Source organism: Carassius auratus, chromosome 35 (genome assembly GCF_003368295.1).
Source record: "Carassius auratus strain Wakin chromosome 35, ASM336829v1, whole genome shotgun sequence".
In the NCBI taxonomy this organism is placed as follows: Eukaryota; Metazoa; Chordata; class Actinopteri; order Cypriniformes; family Cyprinidae; genus Carassius; species Carassius auratus.
The window spans coordinates 13,227,629-13,250,149 of record NC_039277.1 but is presented as its reverse complement, the minus strand read 5'-3'; the positions used below and the strand labels follow the sequence as shown (position 1 = coordinate 13,250,149).

The 22,521-nt window shown below is 36.8% G+C and overlaps 1 protein-coding gene across 2 annotated transcripts in view; it reads right to left on the bottom strand.

Moving 5' to 3' along the window:
• Positions 1–22,521, bottom strand: part of LOC113054492 (RNA-binding protein Musashi homolog 2-like) — a 152,823-nt gene that overhangs the window by 125,356 nt on the left and 4,946 nt on the right. For both annotated transcript variants that reach the window (XM_026220080.1, XM_026220081.1), the window contains exon 5: positions 19,671–19,712. In XM_026220080.1, the coding sequence (XP_026075865.1) occupies positions 19,671–19,712 (42 nt within the window). The remainder of the gene's footprint in view (positions 1–19,670; positions 19,713–22,521) is intronic.

The following is a 22,521-nucleotide window of genomic DNA, read 5'->3' as shown; positions in this document are numbered from 1 at the left end:
ACTCCGCTACACAATTATTTCTTTATTTTCGTTTAAGCTTATTAACGTTAGCGTTACAGAAAGGACTGATTTACGCACTGTTACAGTCATTGTTTTTTTTTTTTAAACAATGACATTTGAGTTCATGATTTTAATGTTGCTGTTTCTTGTGGCAGACTGTAGAGTAATCCGGCAGAGTTTTATACTGAAACTTTCCGTCTAAAAGTCCTTCCTTGGTCTTATCCATATTTCTTTGCACGTTGAACACACATAGGCCACAACTGGAAATAAAAAAAACTGCAACCGCGTTAATTGCGTTATTTTTTTTTAACGCGTTAAATATTTCAAATTAATCGAATGCGTTAACGCGCTAATTTTGACAGCACTAATATATATATATATATATATATATATATATATACACATATACATATACATATACATATACACACACATATACATATATATATTACACACACACACACACACACACACACACACACACACACACATATATGTATATGTGTGTATATATGTATGTATATATGTGTGTATATATATATATATATATATATATATATATATATATATATATATATATATATATATATATATATATATATATATATATATATATATATATATATATATGTGTGTGTGTGTGTGTATATATATAAAGAAGAGACCTCTAACACTAGCTTGCTCTATTCTTTTTCCATTCTATCGGTTTTCTTTCTATGATATTATTTAAAAGCCCATTCTATGTGTACTGTGTTAAGCTAACTGAGACTTGTTATAGCACTCATATATCATTGCTTTTTTTGTTGTTTTTGATTGCTTCCACGGTCTTCATTTGTAAGTCACTTTGGATAAAAGCATCTGCTAAATGAATAAATGTAAATGTAAATGTAAATGAGTAAATTACAATATAAATTTAAAAGAATGAGTAAATTATTATTTATGGACTTAAAAACAAAATGCAAACAATCAGAATGTTGTACCTGGTGGGGAGTGCCTACTGTAAACATTAAACATATGCCATTGCCTATATTGTACTGTGGTACAGTTATAGAGGGCCTTCATATTGCAGAGGTCAACTGCTTATAGTTAGCACTGGCCCTAAAGTATGCAGTGTTTCATAAACAGTGTGATATGTATCATATCGTGGCCTCTGTATCGCGATACGTATCGTATCATGATTTTGCTGGTGATACACAGCCCTATCAAATACATGCTTATTTCACTGCTTATAAAACCCTACAATATCCTTCAAATGATTGTTCATATCTAGCCTATCAATACACTACTTTAGCAAAAAGAGAAAATGATGTAGTTATGAAAATAGCATTGACAGCAGCAGGGAAAACCATCAGATATATCCATCTTAACTGTGCAGCTGATGTTTGTCTTTTCCAATTGCATGTTTAATCATGAGCTAGAGATCAACCTCAGCACGTCACAAGATTCAGAAACCCACAAGAACCAAAGAATACATTTACCAGAGGACACCGCTATTTCCTGTGACTAAACAATCCATCTGCTTGGCAGCTCTCCTCATCGCTGAAACAGACCTCGGCCGGACTCTTTCTGTCATACAGTCTCTCTTCATGAAGCTAGGAAGAGTAGGTTCTGGGAGCTCATTCAGAAGAAGGTTCTGGGAGCTCATTCAGAAGAACTGTTCACCTGAGGTTCACAGCTGCAGTCCACAGGGAGTCCTCACACCCACAGTGTTCCTTTATTTATGTAGATAAGGGATGGGCAACTGCTGTCCCACTGGATTATATTAGTCTCGGATGATCAATTTTAAAACATTTGAAAAGTAAGTCACAAAGATTGCTTTCAGTTTATGATGTTAATACGGTATCCAAATAAGGACAGGTCACTAGGTTTCAAACAATTACCTGTTAATTACAGTGCAAAACTAGGATGCGCACTCTAACGTAAACATTTACTAACACTGGCAAATGAAAAAACTAAAAACTGACCATAAAAATAAATAAAAAATTTAACTGCCATCACACCACTGCTCACAAACAACAATGGGGACGCCAGAGTTGCACTTGCCTCAAATTTCAAAGGTAAAATGCATAGTTAGCAAAACTGTTTTTGCCAAATGCATGACAGAAATGTTAACAGTGGGTTCTTAGGGGGTTCACCCACTTGGAGCAGTGGGCAGCTATAGATCCAGCGCCCGGGGAGCAACTGGGGCTTCAGTGCCTTGCTCAAGGGCACTTCAGCCATGGGAATTGAGGGTGGGAGAGAGTGCTGTTCATTCACTCCATTCAGATATTTACATTGGCTTGATGGGGTAAAATTGCTGTCAACTGACAACAAAGTTTCCCTTCTGAATTAGCATAACTGCACAGGTTTTACTGTTAACATAACTTTAAATACAAATTACATTCATTATAATTTGATTTCCTTTAATAAAAAGTTAATAGAATAAGACAATGTGAAAGGTGTGTAGATGGGTTTTAGTAGTCTGGTCCCTTTGCAAAATGAGAAAAAAATCTGGCCCTAGTCATCATCAAAGTTTCCCATCCCTGATGTAGATGGTTAAAAACATATTTTATATCTATGTTTTTAAGATATTAGCCTGTGACAATTATGAAATTTGGCTGATGACTAGCCTATTAGTTTTTATGGCTTTTATAATATAATTGTGATTAATTTAAGGGTTCAGTAAATAATTATGATGTTATCTTTTCATTCTTTTTTAGTTATTATTTTGTTAGTTATTATTTTGCAGTGTAAAATTAAATAGATATTCCAAATTCTTAGAATTGGCCAATACCGATCCAACACCAGCGCTATTTTTTTTTCTACATCACTACAGAATATCAATACTGTGTTTGTGGAACTAATGTTCACTCTTTTTATAAAGCCTTTGTTAAACACAATCCACTAAATATTCACTTCCTCATTACAGAGAAAAACTACATTTGAATAAATATATAAAAACTATAAAATTAAACTAGCTGACTATATAATTTTGTATCAAATATCTTGAAAAATATTTGGTGCACATTATACAATTTAAACATGTTTATTCTGTTAAGTATTTTTATTTTTTTATGCAAACAGTTATTTTTATATTTCTGCAATCTACTTTAGCTTGTCTGATTTGTATAATGTTTACACCAGGCTTATTTGTCAGTGCTTTAGGTTGTCATAATTATTACATGCTTTCAAGGTTGGAAGTTCAAAAAAATCAGTCAGTATACTATTGTGATTGTGGTTGTTTAATAAAAAATGTCATTCATATCAATTCATGCATCACCTAATTTCATTGTAAGATAGGCCTGGCCTACAGAAAAGAAAATTTCTGTCAAATCTATCTAATATAGTGTTGGTCATACTATACAATTATTTTTTTTACTTGTCTTTGTTGAATAATACAGAACATAAAGGGCTTTAAAAAAATAAATCACATATAAAAAAAAAAATCGCAAAATGCAAATTGCGGAGAATAGAAAAAAAAAAAAAAAAAAATTATGCAATTAGATTTCCCAAAATCGTCCAGCCCTATAGAGAGTTTTTCCTTGCTGACGATCATAACTGAATGTGACGTGTTGTTTGAAATCAGAGCAGAGAATGACAATACTCGCGGTTGTCTGAAACAAGTTAGATCAAATAAATCGCAATTAGATGGTTATTTAATTATCGTGACAGGCTGAATGAGAACATTTACATTACGATCAACAAAACTGCCAGACCCTAAGCAAGCAATATCGACTGGATTACTGGTTAAATCCCGATTTAAAGCCTGAATGCAACTAAACTAGCTACAGTGGCAGAAAGCAGAAAAAAAGACAGTTCAGAGATTTTGATTGATTTGATTTGCAGCCTAAACCTGTAAACCCATACAGAGAAAAAGTATGAGCGAATCAGCCTCGAGTTTACAGAGGGCTAGAGATGACCTGATTCTGAATCGATCACTCAGACATAGTTCTCCAATTCTCCCAGGACAAAATGAGCAAACGTCCAGCCAGACTAATTAATCCGTTAAACCAACTGATTTAATTAAGGTAGCACTTCTGCAAGAAGGAGAAAACAGAATCTTTCCCTTTGTTTGAAGAGAAGGAGAGATTTTAACAGCAGGTACAGAACAGGCAGAAACAGCAAGTTTCAGAAGAAGCCTGAAAACAGGGAAATGGCTTATGAATGTTTTACTGAATCCAGACTAGAAATAGGTTTTGTTTTTTTTCTTCTAGAGAGAATAACAAAAAATAATACATACTGCAATAGAGCTTTAACAGATATTTTCCACTTTCGTTTTTTCACAGTGAAGGTGAAAATAATGCACATGTGAAATGTCAAATATCCACAAATCGGAAAATATATGATGTTTAATATACAGTTAACAGGGATATAGTATGCCCATTTTCCACAAGATATGGAAAATGAGAAAATTATGTCATTAATAACTCACCATTATGCTATTCCAAACATGTAAGACCTCCTTTTATCTTCGGAACACAGTTTAAGATATTTTAGATTTAGTCCAAGAGCTCTCAGTCCCTCCATTGAACCTGTGTACACGGTATACTGTCCACGTCCAGAAAGGTAAGAAAAACATCATCAAAGTAGTCCATGTGACATCAGAGGGTCAGTTGGAATTTTTTGAAGCATCGAAAATACATTTTGGTCCAAAAATTGCAAAAACGACGACTTTACTCAGCATTGTCTTCTCTTCCGTGCCTGTGTGAGAGAGAGTTCAAATCAAAGCAGTCTGGATATCCGGTTCGCGAACGAATCATTCAGTTCACCAAATCGAACTGAATCGTTTTAAACGGTTCGCATCTCTAATACGCATTAATCCACAAATGACTTAAGCTGTTAACTTTTTTAATGTGGCTGACACTCCCTCTGAGTTCAAACAAACCAATATCCCGGAGTAATTCATGTACTCAAACAGTACATTGACTGAACTGCTGTGAACTGCTGTGAAGAGAGAACTGATGATGAACACCGAGCCGAGCCAGATAATGAACAAAACATTGACTCGTTCACGAGTCAAGAACCGTTTCTGTCAGACGCGTCTAATTCGTGAACCGAGGAGCTGATGATACTGCGCATGTGTGATTCAGCGCGAAGCAGACCGACACACAGAGCGTCTGAACTGAACTGATTCTTTTGGTGATTGATTCTGAACTGATTCTGTGCTAGTGTTATGAGCGCGGGTAAACCGAAGGCTTGAATCAAGGGCAATCATCGCAAATGACGCCATTACGTCGAGCACAAAAGAACTGGTGAAACTTTCTTCAACCGGTTTATTGAATCAAACTGACCGACAGAACTACTGGTGATCCGAACACCGATGCAACCGGTTCTTCACTCGTGAATGAGTCAGTCTATTGTTCGTTATCTGGCTCGGCTCAGTGTTCTTCACCGATGCTTCATCTTCACAGCAGTTCAGTCAGTGTACTGTTTGAGTGCATGCATTTCTCCGGGATATTGGTTTGTTTGAACTCAGAGAGAGTGTCAGCCACATTAAAAAAAGTTAACATCTTAAGTCATTTGTGGATTAATGCGTATTAGAGATGCGAACCGTTTAAAACGATTCAGTTCGATTTGGTGAACTGAATGATTCATTAGCGAACCGGATATCCAGCTGCTTTGATTTGTACTCTCTCTCACAACAGACACGGAAGAGAAGACAATGCTGAATAAAGTCGTCGTTTTAGCTATTTTTGGACCAAAATGTATTTTCGATGCTTCAAGGTCTTACATGTTTGGAACAGCATAAGGGAGAGTTATTAATGACATAATTTTAGAATTTTTGGGCGAACTAACCCTTTAAATGATAATGAGCTACTGCTTACTCCACCCATCTCTTTGTTGACACCAAGTGTGTGCACCCAAGTCTTGAAAAGTGAAGCTAAAAAAGGGAAAAGGGAAGCTTAATCGCTCCCAGGTGGTTGCTCCCAGTATAGGACATAAACCCGGCCCTCTCCATGTAATCTAATGTGACATGAGACAAACGAAATATAATTTAACTTCAATTTTTTTTTTCCAAATATAGTTTTTGTAATTTCATGTAGTTATGTAGTTCTGTGGTCCTGTAGCTCAATTGGTAGAGCACTGCGCTAACAAGCTCAAGGTCGGGGGTTCGATTCCCCGGGAACACATGATATGTAAAAATTCATAGCCTGAATGCACTGTAAGTCACTTTGGATAAAAGCGTCTGCTAAATGCATAAATTTTATTTTAATTTTAATTTAATTTATGATAATGCTTAGTTATAATGTAGTTATAATGCTAATGTTAGTTCAAGTGTTCTTTTCTAAATAAGTTTGGTTTTAGTTAGTTCGGTTATGCTATAAAAATGGAAATGTGACATCATGATTGACAGCTTCTCTGAGCGAACTGAGATGCCAACTAACTTTTTCAGGATTTTGAGGAGGAAATTAGAGTTACCATACTTTAACATAAGCCTCTTGTACAGCAATCAGCAGACAAAAATTGTAGCAGTCAGTCTAATTGAAAGAAGGTCAGGGGCGTGTGTTTGCGATCAACTCTACGTGAGTGTGGGTGGGATGAGGCTCCCCTTTGCTCACTACTGCGCAATGGAAAACAGTAGGGGTGTAACGGTGAGTGTATTCGTACCGGACCGTTTCAGTACAGGGCTTTCAGTACGGTGCACGTGTGTACCGAATGACCAAATGCAATATTTTGTGTGTGGAAAAAGGTACATTGTGTTTCCAAACGAACATATTAAGTGGCGGAAGTCTCCGCGTTCAGCGCAAATCCCGCCCTGCAGCTGATTCTAAGGCCGGCGAAACACTGGATGCGTGGCGCAAGCGTCTCAGCTGCGTGTCCTGTCCATTTTGAATTCGGCTCCCATGTTAACAGGTTAGAGCTTGGAGACTGCATGCGTGAAATGAATGCTAGAATGCTAGAAATAGAACCGACGCCTATTTTTCACGCGACACGCGAGCGTGTCAGAAGCGTTCCAGGCAAAATATAATAGGAAAATATGTTTAAATGTCATTTTGTACGCATATTTTGTACACAAATATATATGAATTCATGACATTTTGATGTTTGAAAGTCTATACACACCAGAATCGTGCCTGATGCGCCTCGGACACGCTGCTGCTAATGTAGGTGACTAAAGGGAGGCTGCCGACAGACCAGGATCTTGTCTTCACGACAACAATATCTATACTTCATGTTGAGCATAAATATAAAGCCTACTGATAAAAGGACAACGTCAACAGTATTGACAGCAAAATAGACTATGTTTGACAAGAGCAATATGCCAGTGTGTCACCGGCCTAAGATTTTCAAAAGGCATCACGCGAGTGTGAACATCACTACAAGGAAAAAAACGACTGTAATTCAAACGTAGTGCCCATCTGCATTTAAACAGACCTTTGCTCTTCATTCCGATCGGGCGAACACAATAACGAAATATTAGCAGGTCTAAAAACTGAAATGGTTGATGCTGCACTTTACACTTTGGAAAAGTTTTATATATTTTTTAAATATGAGCAGACCTACAAGCTGGGATTGGTAATGCTGCACTGTAATCATTTATTTATATTTTTCATTATTATATGATATTGGTTTGAGACAGATTATTTTATTTAGTGGAGAACTTTGCAGCAGTATTTTGTTTCTTCTTCTTTTTTCATTTTATATATATTCTATTAAAAAGTATTTTAAAAAAAATGTTAAAAAAAAGTTTATAGTAATAAACAACCTGCAGTTTAATGTTTGCATTTCTTTCCCTTACTGTAACGAAAATGAGCCGAAACGTGACTTTAAAACCGAGGTACGTACCGAACCGTGATTTTTGCGTACCGTTACACCCCTAGAAAACAGTGAAGTTGCGTCGTCCATCTTTTTTACAGTCTATGGTCAACACGAGACATGTGAATTGCTGCCTTAGACTGCATATATGGATCGGTGGTGTTCTTATTCAGATAGCCAACTATCAACAAAGAAACAGGCTGCCAAGTTAAACAGCTCACTGGATGACACTTTTGCAGACTCGAACAGTACATAAACTGGCTGTGGGTTTTTTTTTTTTTTTTTTTTTTCAGCTTTTCTGGCCTTACAGACACACCACAAACTAAACTTAATGCAAAAAAAAGCTATAAGGACCAATGAGATTTCATGGCTGGTGGTGCTTTCCAGCATAAAGGTGCATTTACATGACTATAAACAGGCCTTAATTATGCATATGAGAGTGCTTGTCCTTCATGTTAAAGCAGACTTCGCAGGAAAAAAAATGCATATTTCTCTCAAACAAAAAGTAAATGGCACAAAACTAAACCAGAACTTGAGCTGAATGGGTAAAACTCGTCCTTCTCAACAGGCCTCCATGAATCTGAAAGTTATGGTACGATATGGGAACACAGAAAACACAGACTTCTCTTTTGATTTGACAGGGGACTTGTCAAAGACAATCACCCTGTAGCTCTGCCCGGAGCAGCCTGCGATCTATTCCTGTCTCTCACAGCAAAAAGAAAAGCCGCTGAACAACAGAAATCCCCTCAGAAAAGAAATAAGTCTACAGTGAGCACAGAACAAAAGCATAGAGATAGAGAAAGAGAGAGAGTGAGAGAGTGAGCGAGAGAGTCCAGTTGTTTGTTCAGACCCATGGTCCATCACTTTGATCTGGGCTGATCGAGCAGCTGTGTACTGGACAAAATCTTGGCTTAAACCCCTGTCTACATCTAATAAACCCAAATCCAGCAGCCGGATATCAGCCTCTGTCTGTGTTCCCTCCTGCAGTTGTGGAAATGTCCTGTTATTGCTGCTCTCTCTCTATTGATCGGGGTGTAATTGCTCTAAAACTCTGTTTGAAGGCACTTCCTCTTTCCATGTGGTGTTGAGGGCATACTGGGTTTTCTCAAACATCTCAAACAACAAGCCACGATCTTTCCCAGAGATATTAAAGCTCTATACCCATGCTTTGCACGATACCGCCACATACACAGAGCCAATGCCTTCTGAAAAGTGTTCTTAAGCATATGTATCTAGTCTGAGTGGACCATCGAATACAGTCAGCTCCAAGATGAGCCCTTCCTTTGTGAAGATTGCAGTTCCTGTGCCAGGATTAGCATTAAAGAGGTAGTTTAAAAACTGTAAATTCTGTCATGATCTCACACTCCTTATTCATTACAAACTTGCAAGACTTATGCTACATTTACACTAGTGCGTTTTCATTTTAAAATGCATAACTTTTCTTACTGTTCCGCTTGAAAACTGAGATATTTGAAAACAATTCAGACCCTGTTTTAGTTTGAATACTCTAGGGTTAGGGCTGAATGATTAATCAAATATAAAATCACAAAGGTGATAATTTGCGATTAGGCAGAAACCTTGTCATGCGTATCTTTCAGTGAAGCATGGTTCTGTAATCAGTATAGACCCCTTTTGCGCGGACGTCACAGGTACATCACGGCGCTAGCTGGAGGCAAAATAAACGTAAAAGTGGAGGCGGCTAATACAAACCAGAATCGACGGAGAACATTTTATATACATTGTTGTGATTAATTGTGACCGGAATTTAAGGACATGGTAAGAAAGAATAAATAAAGTAAGTTTATAATTAATTTGCAGTCTTCGGAATTTTTTTTTATCTTAATAATAATTTTACTGTAATGTCACTCTTTATTTAATCTAAGGATGTATACGCCCTCAGTTTCTCTTTACTTTACACGCTCGGTTTCTCTATCAGGTAACGTTAAGTGTAGATGTCAGGCCACTCAATCGGAGGTAATCCTGTCAGATCGTCCATCCAATGAGTGATTGTGTACGGGTCGACCAATCTGGTTCCGTCCGTTAAAGTTAACTTTTTCAAATAATTATCGCGGTCCCGGACAGTGAGTGACCTTAAATATTCGGATAAAGCAGATATATTCAGATTTTCTCCAGCCAGTGTTAAAAAAACAAGCTAAGAAAACTCGCTAGCTACCATTTGTTCAAGTGTTGAAGGGAATCTTTCTGCCTCCAGCTAAGCCCCGCCCACACAAATACGTCACCTTGTTTACCAACTGTAAAAGGGTCTATTAAATCTGATGTCAAAAAAGATGTCAGGAAATCCCTGAATAGCGGTTGCGGAATAAACAGAAGATTTAAATGCTTTCATTGATTTAATCTGGCCAATTAACAGGACAACGACAATAGGCACTAGTGTAAATGTAGCCTTACTTTCTTCTACAGAACATAAAAAAAGCTATTTGGAGAAATTGGTTCCTTTTTTTTTGTTGTTTTTCCATTCAATGTCAATGGTCCGCAAAACTGTTTGGTTATCCACAATCTTTCAAATTTATTCTTCTGTTTGCTGTAGTATTAGGAAAAACATACAGCTTAAGAACCAATTTTGTGCAAATGACGACAATGTATTTTTGGGTGAACTATCCCTTTAAGATGACTGCATCAGAAGAGCTAATACAAACACTTCACAATGAGAAAGACAGACAGAGTCATGTACATGAGTCACGTTCAGACAGTTCCAAAATACATCTCCACTAAAATAGCACAACACACTGACACACACACACACACACACCAGATGAAAAGGCCCACAGCAAGATCACAGCAGAGGAGGAGATGACTACTGGAATAAAAATAAGAGACAGAAAGAAACGGTGAAGAAAATGAGAGTAACCATACAGTAACAGTTACAGGAACCATGCAGGCAAATAATCTCAGTCTCTGATTAGGGTTAGGTTCTTGTTCCATTGCATGCAAATGTTGGTCCGGCAGGAGGACATAACCATAAATCAGCCCAGTTCAGAGTGGGACAGCACTGCAGTAGTATTACATGCCTGAATGACCACAAAGAGTCAACTGTCCTTCACTTTTTTCTTGTCTAGATTCATCACACACGTTTTCATCTGGACAGCCTTTTTCGACCTGATGCAGAAGCGACAGAACTAAAGCATCTTTTTAGAGCAGTATGTACATTGGAACACAGAAAAAAACACTGTATTGTCTCATCTATGCATCTTATGACAGTGACAACATGACAAACTTCCTACATGCATTGCTAATCAGTTAAACAGCATGACTCCACCCACGCGGAATCTGTGCACTTTTTTTTACCCTTGCACTAATTGTAAATAATAAAATTTGCAGAGTTCTGTAGAATGAATTTCATTAGGGTAAAAATTGATTAACATTAACAGTATGTTTGGTAGCAGAGACCATTATATTTTTAGCCTAGGCTCTTTTTGCACCTGATCATCCAGACAGCATTGTTAACCAATATCAAAATGACCATTTTGGTCTTAAGAGTTTCTGGCTACTGTTTTACAATAGTTAATGAAAGTTTTTTTTTATTATTATTCTTGCCAATTAATGTTGGTCTTCAGTAATGTTGGTTCATTTCAGTAATTTTTCCTAACCGACCACCGATGCTCGTTAACTGATTAACCATTAACCGACAAGATTATCTTAAAATTAAAACTGAATTAAATTAGAAAGGATAAGTGTGTGTGACCCGTTAAAAATACTAACATTTGTTTCCTGAGGATTTGATTTTACATGTGCAAAAAGCAACAAACAACAGAACATGATGATTCACATGGTCTTCATATCACATCACCCACCTGAAGCGCCTCCGTCAGCGGAGTAAAACATATGAAAGCTAGGCTATATATACACCAAATAAATAGGCCTATTTAAAAATTTTTTCTTGAATATTAAATTATGAAAATGAACGAAAAACGCAGAGTTGTGAAGTTTGTTTGTTTGAGTTTGTTGTGAATGTATACAAATAAAAGGCAAACAGTTTACAATTCCAATTATCTTTATGGCAAAAAGGAGAAGTTGCTTCCACTGTTAGAGGGAAAAAAAGCTCAAGCGATTGCTGGTGACACATTCGCACAAAGTTAAGCTTTGCTACTTTGACTGTATTTTATTATGATAAAGAAAAGGGTGCATTGTCATTCAAACATATGGAGAGAGAAAAAAAACCCTGCTCAGTTTAATATGTAATAAAATCTGTGCTGTTAAGTGTTCGTACATCATGATTTTATGCAAAACATTTTACGTGGATATTTGAACGTGAGTGAAGTAGGCTATAATAAATAATAATTTGGCATTCAAATACATCGTGTATATGGGAACATTTTGTGTTGAATGAGAGACCCAACGTTGGTTGCAGTTTCATTTTAAGCTAAATATATTTGATTTATTATCTGGAGCATTGGGATCGCTAGACAAGGGCTTAATAAACTAATTAAATAATTTTTGAGAAAATATATAATGAAATTACAATGGATGATTTTTTGATGCAAAATCTATGGACGAACGTATTTTGAGAATAGACAGGGTAATATTTAATTTCATGCCATCTTTAAGAGCGAACTTGACCTTCAGCCTCAATGTCTCCATGTTAAAAGGTTTCCTCAAAAAAGCGTAAAATCTTTCAGTAATGCATGCAAATTAAGACAGGGGCTGTGTGGGTAAATGTCAGGCTTGAATTCTGCTGAATTTACTTCTGAACTTTATGCAGAATTCTATGACTGCAGATTTTGTGCTGGCCTGAGCATGATTCATCAGCCCAGTGAGTCCAGAGCCTTAAAAGCCTGATTAGCAGAGACCATGTTCTCTGTGGGTGTGCTGTAGGAATAGTATAACCAGCCGAGACCCTAAACCCCATCTCAAGCCAAGTGTTACCTGAAATCCTTAACACCCGCAAACTACAACAAAATATCAGCTGAACGGTCACAATTTGAGAATCACTGTGGCTAGGGATTGGCTGGTCAGTCTGCTGAGCTTAAAGAAATAAACCATAGTTTATTTTCAATATCTTTTTTAAAAGCATAAAAAAAATTACTGACTGACAGAATTTGAAAACTGAGCTGTGTTAAATTAAAAGCAACAAAGCACAAAACTTATTGCGATTACTGGGTGGCTGGTGCGCTACAAAAAATAAATGGATTTGAAGACGTGAAATATTACTTCCAACCATTTTTAAAGCATGAATAAAACAGCTTATAAATTGTCACTGAACGTTATTTACCTCAGAAAAAACAACAATATGCATTAAGTTAACTTAATGTTTTATTGCCGTTTTTAACTGAATACATGTTGATTAGTGAAAGGTTGGATGCCACAGACATTTTTGAAACTAATGTCTCATTGCAATTGAAAAGATGACTGATCCACATGATCGTGTATCGGTGTATATTTGTTGCTTCAGATGACAGTCAACACAAGTAGTAAGCGGAGAAAAGGTACTCCTCTCAGAAAAACATACAAATAAAGGTAATTAAACAGCAACATTAGGATCATTAGGATCGCTAGACAAGAGCTTGATAAACTAATTTTGTCCAATTTTTTTTTTGTCTCTAGCTTAAAATTAGCCTGTGAGCACTCCGATTTTGCCAGCATGGGTCACATACACAATTAGACCTAATTCTTGTAATTTAGATTGAACATCACATCTCCAATCTATTTTCTTTGTCTTTTTTGCATCTTTTATTGGCAGATATGGGACAGGGAACAACAGCAAGGAGAGCTGCACTCAAACTCGTTTAGGCTGTATAAACGCTTACCACTAGGCCACGGCTCCAACTGAGCTCATCCACTATATTTATGCTCTCCTACATGGTGTATGATACCCCTTTCATAGGCCATTTCACACCCTCCCCACACCACTTGTATGCAGCAGTTACAATCTTTTTTGCCATGAGAAGAGAGTGAGGTGTCCAGATACCGTGATCCCATCAGCTCAGTGTTGATCGATTGACTTTTCTCTCTCAATAATCCTGGCTGCCTTTGCCAGATATCGGATTGTTTCTTGTTTTCTGTGAAAAGTCGATGGGTGTCCTGTCTGCTTTGCAGAGTCATTTTTAAAGTGCATTTCTTTTCTTAACTAAAACCTACACAAGCCAGACGCACACACTGCTGAAGGGCTGTGTTTACACTTCAGGGTGTTTTCTGCCTTTTTTAAAATGGAAACAGAACTGAGAGTTTCACTGAGAAACGGTAACATCAAGCACGCATATGTGCAGCTGCAGGAGTCCCATTTCGTAACAGACCTATCCAAAAAATGACTCAAAGAGATGAGAGTAAAACCACAGATGAGAGAAAGAGGTCAGCAGTCATTTCAGGGTGATTTAATAGTAGAAAACTATGGCAGAGTTATAAAGGGGGAAAAACAGGAAGACTGGAAAGTTTCTGAACAACCATGTCCTAACCAGACACACTGCAAAATGTGATAAAAATATATATTTTCCATATTAATCAGAGTGTTTGTCCTAACCAGGTGCAAAGGTAATAAGTGATGAGTGCAGGGGATTCTATTTTAGAAATTCCATTTCTAAGAAATCAACAAACTATGTGCTTTTTTATGTTAAAAGGGTGTTATATGAGAAGTTTGAATACTTTTTACATTTAGAATTATACTAAAAGCTATATTTTTTTCAAAACTCTTGAAAATAAATTAAAAGAAATAAGAACATTCAAACTGTGAACTCTGTGAACAAACAAGTATACTTTATGAGAAAGATTCTATCAGCAACTTAAGATATATTTTTTATTATTTATTAATTAGATCACGTACTTAGAACTTTTTAATAATTAAATGGATTTCAAAATATATTTCAACCATCATAGACTTTCGAGATGCATCACAATATAGTGTACTGCATGTCAATTAGAATACAAATGTCTGCTCAGTTGTATTTGCATACTACGTAAGAGCCAACAGAAACACAACTAAATACAAAAATATTATTTTGCAGTACTTACCGTCCAACCACATTCAATTCAAAACTGCATGCACACAATTCTTCTAAAAAATTGAACATTTGCAAATGAATGAGCCTGTTCTTTTTAGTGAATAGATCAAAAGTCTTGAAGTTTTTCATATGACTTATCATAATGAAGGATAAACATTCTCTATACTACCTTAATTCTCGATAAATCCTGATGAAAGTCTCTTGACAAATCCTGATGATCTTGATGAAATGGAATGACTTTGTCGTACAAGACATCAATTTCTATCTCATATGAGTTCTAGTACTCAAGTACAACTTAAAGTTTAGTGGTGGTGTTAATGAGGCAGACAGGAAACAGTTAATCCAACTGGTCACCTCTACTAAAGTTACTCATGACTGGCTGCCATTTCCATAACTAGCTTTCCAAAAGCTCTTCTGATTACATGAGAGGCCATAGTCCCAGTGGCAATTAAAATCATGTCAGTACACGCCATGATCTGTTGCCTAGGAAAAATCTCGGAAGACAACAGTCACTCCGAGAGCACTCCACTACCGCTCCATCACAGGTACAATTAATGCCAACAGCCCATAATAACTGCATCTTATCAAGAATTCACGCATTAAACATCATTAGCCAACTTGACATGTGGATCACTCAGATCAGAAAGAAGGGGAAAGTAATAACGACGGCGATGGATGAGTACAGGAGGTTATATTTCAAGCATGTTTGTTTGTAGCATGTGAATACTTAATATTGCATGGGTGAACTCATGTTTTAAACCGTTTACTGTACAGGTAGTTAATCTCCGCTCTAAACTAATGTGCTGCTCCACTGCTGCACACGCACAGAACACACAAGCTCGCACATAACATACAGATCGTGTGCACATAGAAACATTCAAGAGTGCAAAAAATGTTCAATGCTGTCCTGTGATTTATCAGCTTAAAAACTGAAAAATGTCTGCATATTCTTTCTGTTTCTGAAGTAACTACAACCCTCAGCTTCGCCACAGTAGAGAGACTCCGTTCCAATAAACCACGTTAAGCCTATTCTTCTAGTTTTGTATTTTTGTTTTTCAGAACAGAACTTTGTGATATTTTAATACATCCTGAAATAATTTAATTTGTGTTATTTATGGGCTATTTATTTTTTATTCCTTTAATTGGACAGGACAGTGGAGAGCTGACAGGAAAGTGATGGGTGAAGAGAGGGGAGGAGTGGGCGCCGACATTTAGCTGCAAATTTCGTCATGGAGCGAAGGTGGAGGGGTGTTTCTGAACATTTGAGTAAAGAGTGGAGCAGGGAGCGGGAAATGGTTAAGCCGAAACAGAGCTGGAGCAGAATGATTACTGAATGCTTGGAGTGCGGAGGGGTAATTGTTACCTCTCCACTCCACTCACATACTCTGGGGTCTGCACAGCTTTCAAAGTATACTCAATTGCGGATGAGCACGGACGGACAAGCTTGACACATGTGCAGAATCACCTTATCACCTACTTGACTCACTCAGTCTCAACCTTCATCTTGCGCCTGTGCAGTTGCGGCTATCGGTTCAAACCTTCCAAAGACAAGTTTGTATCCGAGACTCTAACGTTTGTAGAAGAAGAGATGATGGCCAATCTTCCATGCATGACATTCTCAGACACGACAGCAAGGAAAAATCTGCAATTGTAAATTACATCACTGGTAACGTCACAAGATAATTACAGCATCATTGCAAAATTTAATTGCTAAAAGTTCTTATTGACGTCACCACTAGGGATTCACCAGTTGACCGGCCATAAATCGAGACAGGTAGGTTCTTCCTTAAAATACACAAATCGGCAATCGGCTGGTTTTTGGTCTTTTTTCAGCCGATTGCGTGCACATACTACATTGTAATCATTCGCCATGTCATTTGTATGGAAGTATTTCGAAAGCTGTGCACAGGACACGGGCAGCCGTTCAGCACTGGAAGTGCAGAGCTACATGTCTGAGGCACGGATAGCAGGAAGCAAACAGCCGTTGGTGTACTGGCGCACAAATAAAAGCCTTTCCTGCTCACTGAAGTTGTGCACGCATACCCATCTGCGCTCTGCACAAGCAGAGACAGTGAAGCGATGTTCAGCTCACCTTCTCGCGTGTTGGATGAGAAACTAAACGGACTAAACTGTGACAAAACTGAAATGCTTTTTTTTTTTTTTTTGTAAAGTAGAACTTGCATGTTTGAAAAGCCAGAAGTAAATGCCAGTTCTGTATAGGATGATTATTTTTATTTTACCTTAAAATTATATTGACTGAATTTGGATTTTAAAATCACCTGCTGTAGCACACTGCAAAAAAGTGTTTCATTCATCCAATTAAAACATTTTAGGGTAATGATTCACATCTATATTTTTTAACTTGAGACAATAGTTATTTATTTGTCATTGGCTCAAGTAAAAAAAAATTATAGATGTGAATCATTTTATTTTATTTTATTATTGGATGATGAAACGCTTAGCATTTTTGTTTTATTCGCACCAACATTATTTGATTTTAACATTTTGGAATCATGTATTTATATAGCATACTTTTATTTAATCTCACTGGTAAAGACCTTTTTTAAATTTAACACCAAATTTAAAAACTAAAATACTGAATGCGGATTAAGAAACATGTTATTGAATGTGTGTTGATTGTGGTGTTTGGATTGTAGAACTATGCAGTTATTGCCTTTAAATTTCACATGGCTACAGTTAAGCTTTTAACACAAAGCCAGTTCTCTGTAGTTTCAACCCAACTCAAAAACAAAAGCTTAATGCTGATGTATGTACCATCTATGTTTGTATTTAATGTAGGCTACTTACTGTGCCGTTACTGCCGTTAATTTCAGATGGTTACGGTTATTGTTTTCAATAGCCAAAAGCCAGTTTGGCCTGTTAAATACCAAATAAACATCTTGTTCATGCATACTTTCCTTCTTTCTTGTTTGTTGCTTAAACATAAAAAAAAATTAAAAATTAAACAAATTTGGAAATCGGTATCGGCCAGTTTGCTTGTAAATAAAAAAATCGGTATCGGCCGTGAAAAATCATGATCATACATCCCTAGTCACCACACCTATCCAGAACTTTCACTGCAGATGATAACATTTCCCTTCACCTCAATAAACCTCACAAAATTCAACCTGCAATAACATAGGACAGCTATAAATAGTCCATAAACAACAGAAGAGCCACAATCACTTAAAAAAAAAAATTCTCACTTTAGCACAGCGGTCCCCAACCCCGGGCCGCACAAGAATGAATAAATAAATTACATTAAAGCTGCAGTTGGTAACTTTTGGCACTCGTGTCTGGCGGAAGAATATTGTAGCCGGAGCTACTTCTCTCTGTTTACATCTATGGTGAGTCATGCAGGTACTGTGCTACTCCGCAGCATTGCCGACCCCAACCAGACTAAAGTAGTCTGACTATAAACACTTATTATAGGGGTACCATAGTGATTCAGAATAAGACAAGAACACGGTTTGGGAAATGGATTCATTAGTGGGCAGAAAGGATGTTATTCATGTTATGTTGTTGGCACTGCTAATAAAGTTCCATACGAATACACAGTGGATTCATGTTTATGATTATATTTACAATATTTTTATGCCAGTCGTATCATTTTATTTTGTTGTATTTGTCCGTCACACCTTAAAGCCCGGTCCGTGAAAATATTGTCTGACATTTAACCGGTCCTTGGCACTAAAAAGGTTGGGGACCACTGCTCTAGCGGACACAGATCTCTCACCGAGAAAAATACATGAGCACTACCATTCAGGCAGAGTGCAGGCAAGATGTGTGAAAAGAACGATTAACAGGCAGTTTATGGTCTAAAATCAATTTTACATGTAAAAAAAAGCCAGTGTAATGCCAACAGATCTGCCTTAATCCTATTGCCTTAAGATGCGTTAAAATCCACATTCTCAAATTCACACTAAAATAAATCGTTCTTTCCATACTCGTGCAATCAGCATTACGTTTGTTTACAAAAAAAAAAAAACTGTAGTACATTAATCTATTAATGATGTGGAATCTTCCTTTGTGGTATAAGGAAAAAAAAAGATGCAGCAGACATGATGCTAATGTACAGGATGAAGAAACCGGACCATGTCTCCCTAAAACTGACATTTCAGTTCTCATAAACGGCTGTCTGCAAGCATGGGAGTTCATATTGTTTAGGAGGGTCCAAGAAAATAAATAAATAACATTGCTGCCTTGAAGCAAAATGTATTTTCTTTGTTTCAACAGGAATCCAGGGACCTGGAGTGGGGGGGGGGGCATCTGAGTCGTTTTTAATATTGCAAGAGAAAAGGTTAAGAGAACAAAACTGGCAAATAAAGAAGGGGAAAGAACTGTCTGGAAATTTTGGAAATACATGCCAAAAGACTTCGAAGACATGCCCCGGAACTGAGGGCTTTCATCCTGTCTGAAACCTGAGACGTTCCACAAAGAAAAAACTAATCTGTAAGGAACTCAAAACCAAGAAACAAAAATCCATTATTGATCGTGATTGTTGTGGGGAAAAAAAGAAAGAAAAAAAAAAACCAGGGTGTACGGCACTTGGGTGGATTTACCAATTTACAGAGTAAAAAGGAACAACTGCATTAGCACAAAAGAGATGGACACACTGACACCTAAGCAAAAGCACAACCCACAAATCCCTGCAAATCACTTAAGATGGACACACGCATCACTGACTGACATCATTGGTATCTCACACTTTGATGCACAGGTCTGCACCACAATAGCTAAAACATCATAATATAATATAATATTATATCATATTATATATATATATATATATATATATATATATATATATATATATATATATATATATATATATATATATATATATATATATATATATATATATATATATATATATATATATATATATATATATATATATATATATATATATATGAGAATGAGAATGCTTAAGCAAAAAAAGACCATGTCAGCATCAAGCAGAAGTTTTAAAATTCTGACCTTGGGTTGAGCACGTCGAGGAAAGGCGACCTTAGGATCAATCTGTGAACAAACAGAGAAAGACAAGAGGGAATGATGAGAAAAAGTCTCATGAATGCAGTTATCCAAGCCCAAATTCATAATAATACACACTTTCATACTTCAAGAAACCATTCAACACCATCAAGCTTTGGAATTATGAGCATGGTTGAGTCGTATTGGAATTATGACATTAACTCTTTGGCTTGTCACCATGTTAATTTCAGTTTGTGTTCCATCTAGTGAAGGTGTGCAGACAGAAAGAATCATCAGAGAAACTATTTCATGCTCCAATGTCACACTTGCTTCAGCCTTAATACAGGTTCTTATAAAGAGGAGTTTCAAACACAAATCTCATACAGGCAGACGTAGTCAAGAGGAAAAGCATAAACAGATCGAAATTGGGCTCTTGCAGGAAATTACTTGTCCATGTTCAGCAAGGCAAAGGCTTTAGATTGTAGCAAAACTGCTAGTGTAGATTTGAATGTTTGCCTGAGGGCTATGCAGCATATAAGTGTGTATCATTACAGACACAGGCTTTCTAAATAAAACGCGCGCGCGCGCACACACACACACACACTGACTGCTTCTTGCTGGACAGAATCTTGGGAGTAATTTTTTGCCTTCTCTATATGTGTATGTTGTCTATAAGTTGGCCAATTTAAATATAAATGTCAGTTCACTGTGCTTTGCACAGGATAATTATTCTCTGAAATGGCAAACTGGTGTCCACTGAACTAAACCTTTTTACTCCCATAATTCTGTTTGACTGAGCTGTGATTGTTATCTCCCCAAATCAGGTCAATTAGAGAAATGGATTTTGTAACACCTGAGTATGGACACCTTCTCGGTTATGAATTATTTGTACCAATTTGTTTTAGCAATTAGCCTGAGGCTTAATAAATTCAACTTCAATTACTCCATAGAAACAAGCCTGTGTGAACAGAAACAATATTATGCTTTTGAATTTCAAATCAGTAGAAATTAGGTGTCTTTTTCCATACAGCCTGAGATCCAATATCCCATTCTGATCAATGAACAGATGAACTTGTTGTGTGTATGCTTGGTCTGTAAATAAATGTTCCAGATCAATCTGATGTAGGTTTTTGAGTTTATGCATTTGCAAAAGGTCCAGTCCAGTACTCTGATCAATAAGCTGCACCCATTAGGTCGGTCCCTTAAAGGTCATCACTAATTAGGCCTATTAGTACAAAACATTTTTACTACCACTGCAGGTGCTAGATCAGTCAAAACAGAAGCAAAACCACTATAGTCCCAGCTATTCAGTCAACCAATGTAAAAATCTTTAAACCTAGTGATAATCTAAATCAAACAGCAGATATTGCTTTCAGATAAAGGCCTCGTTTACATCTGGTATTAACATCCTTTTTGGCTGATCCAATCACAATTGGTTAGCGCTAAACACAAAAAGAGGATTTTGCTGGATATTGGATTACTCAAACCATTTTTGTTGGGAGTAAGAAACTACCACATGAAATTTGTAAAGTAGCCTACTCTTAGCTGATTCCATGCTTAAAATAATCATACATTCATAAAGATGTGGAAAACTACTAGTTTATGGGGAGATTAAAATACAAGTAGACATTCTGCATCTTGTTTGACCGTTTCTCCCAAACCCATTACAGGAGATGCATGGGACATATTTATACCAGGTTTAAATTTTGATCCGAGACAAAACTTAATACCAAGTGTGAAGAGAATAAATAAGACCCATTCCTTAAAGAAAAAAAAAACTAATAATAAAAATAAATAAATAAAACCGCTTCCATTCAAACTCTTCCAAAACTGCTCACTGCATTATGAACAACACTATGGATGTGTCTTATGGAAAATGTCATATAGGTAGACAGCTTACTAAGTTTAAAAAAAAAAATTTTTTTTCATTTTTGTTTTTTTAAATATGTCTGGTAGATGCATCCTCCACCAAAATTTCCTCTTCAAAAAGACATCACTCAAAGTGTTTACTGTTCCAATACTGTACAAAACTCAGCACTGATTGCAGGAGACGAGATAACAACCCCCCCCCCCCACTGCGATTAAAAAGCTCACAGAAATCAGATTTCAGCTGAATACAAGCAACACATAGCACAGCCCTGAAACCTCACTGCCAGTCGTAATTATTCATTACTGTCAGATTTACAGACAGCGTCAGACACGCAAGTGTTTCTTGAGCACAGAAGACTTGGAAAATGAAGATAGCGTGTGGCATAGACGCTCCAGGTGTTCGGCAGAGTTTGTCTGAAATGTTCTTTTTGGGTGGTGGTGGTTCTATAAACATACTTAAGAAATCAACGCACAGTAGAGAAGTGTCATTTTCAGAATGCCAGCAATGAATGTAACTATATATTTCTTTGGTGAATATTCACATTTACAGCACTCTATGGATAATTTTTCAAGTATCTTCATACTTTGATTTGGATTCTGCACAAATGAACAGAACACAGGAATTGAGCAGAGTGAACTGAGTTTCTCATTTAGACTATAGAGAAGAGGTGTCCAAACTTGGTCCTGAGGCGTTTCTCAATGTCAAGGATACTTCCTTGGCAGGACTGATCCTTCCAAGTCACTTCCTTCAGAGGCTAGGCGGGACTCCTCTTCGCATTCGGAGAACACGTAAATGGAACAGGCTAGCAAGTGCACGTAATTGCGTCATACGTCAGTGAAAAGGTCAGTTTGAATAACGCTGTGAATGGTATCATTAAATTACTTTGGACAACTTAACTAGTTATTTATAAAAGAAATGCCGATGATGCAACTATTTATTAAATGACTGGTCCGGTTCAGTTAACCATTTGTATTTGTATAATTTACA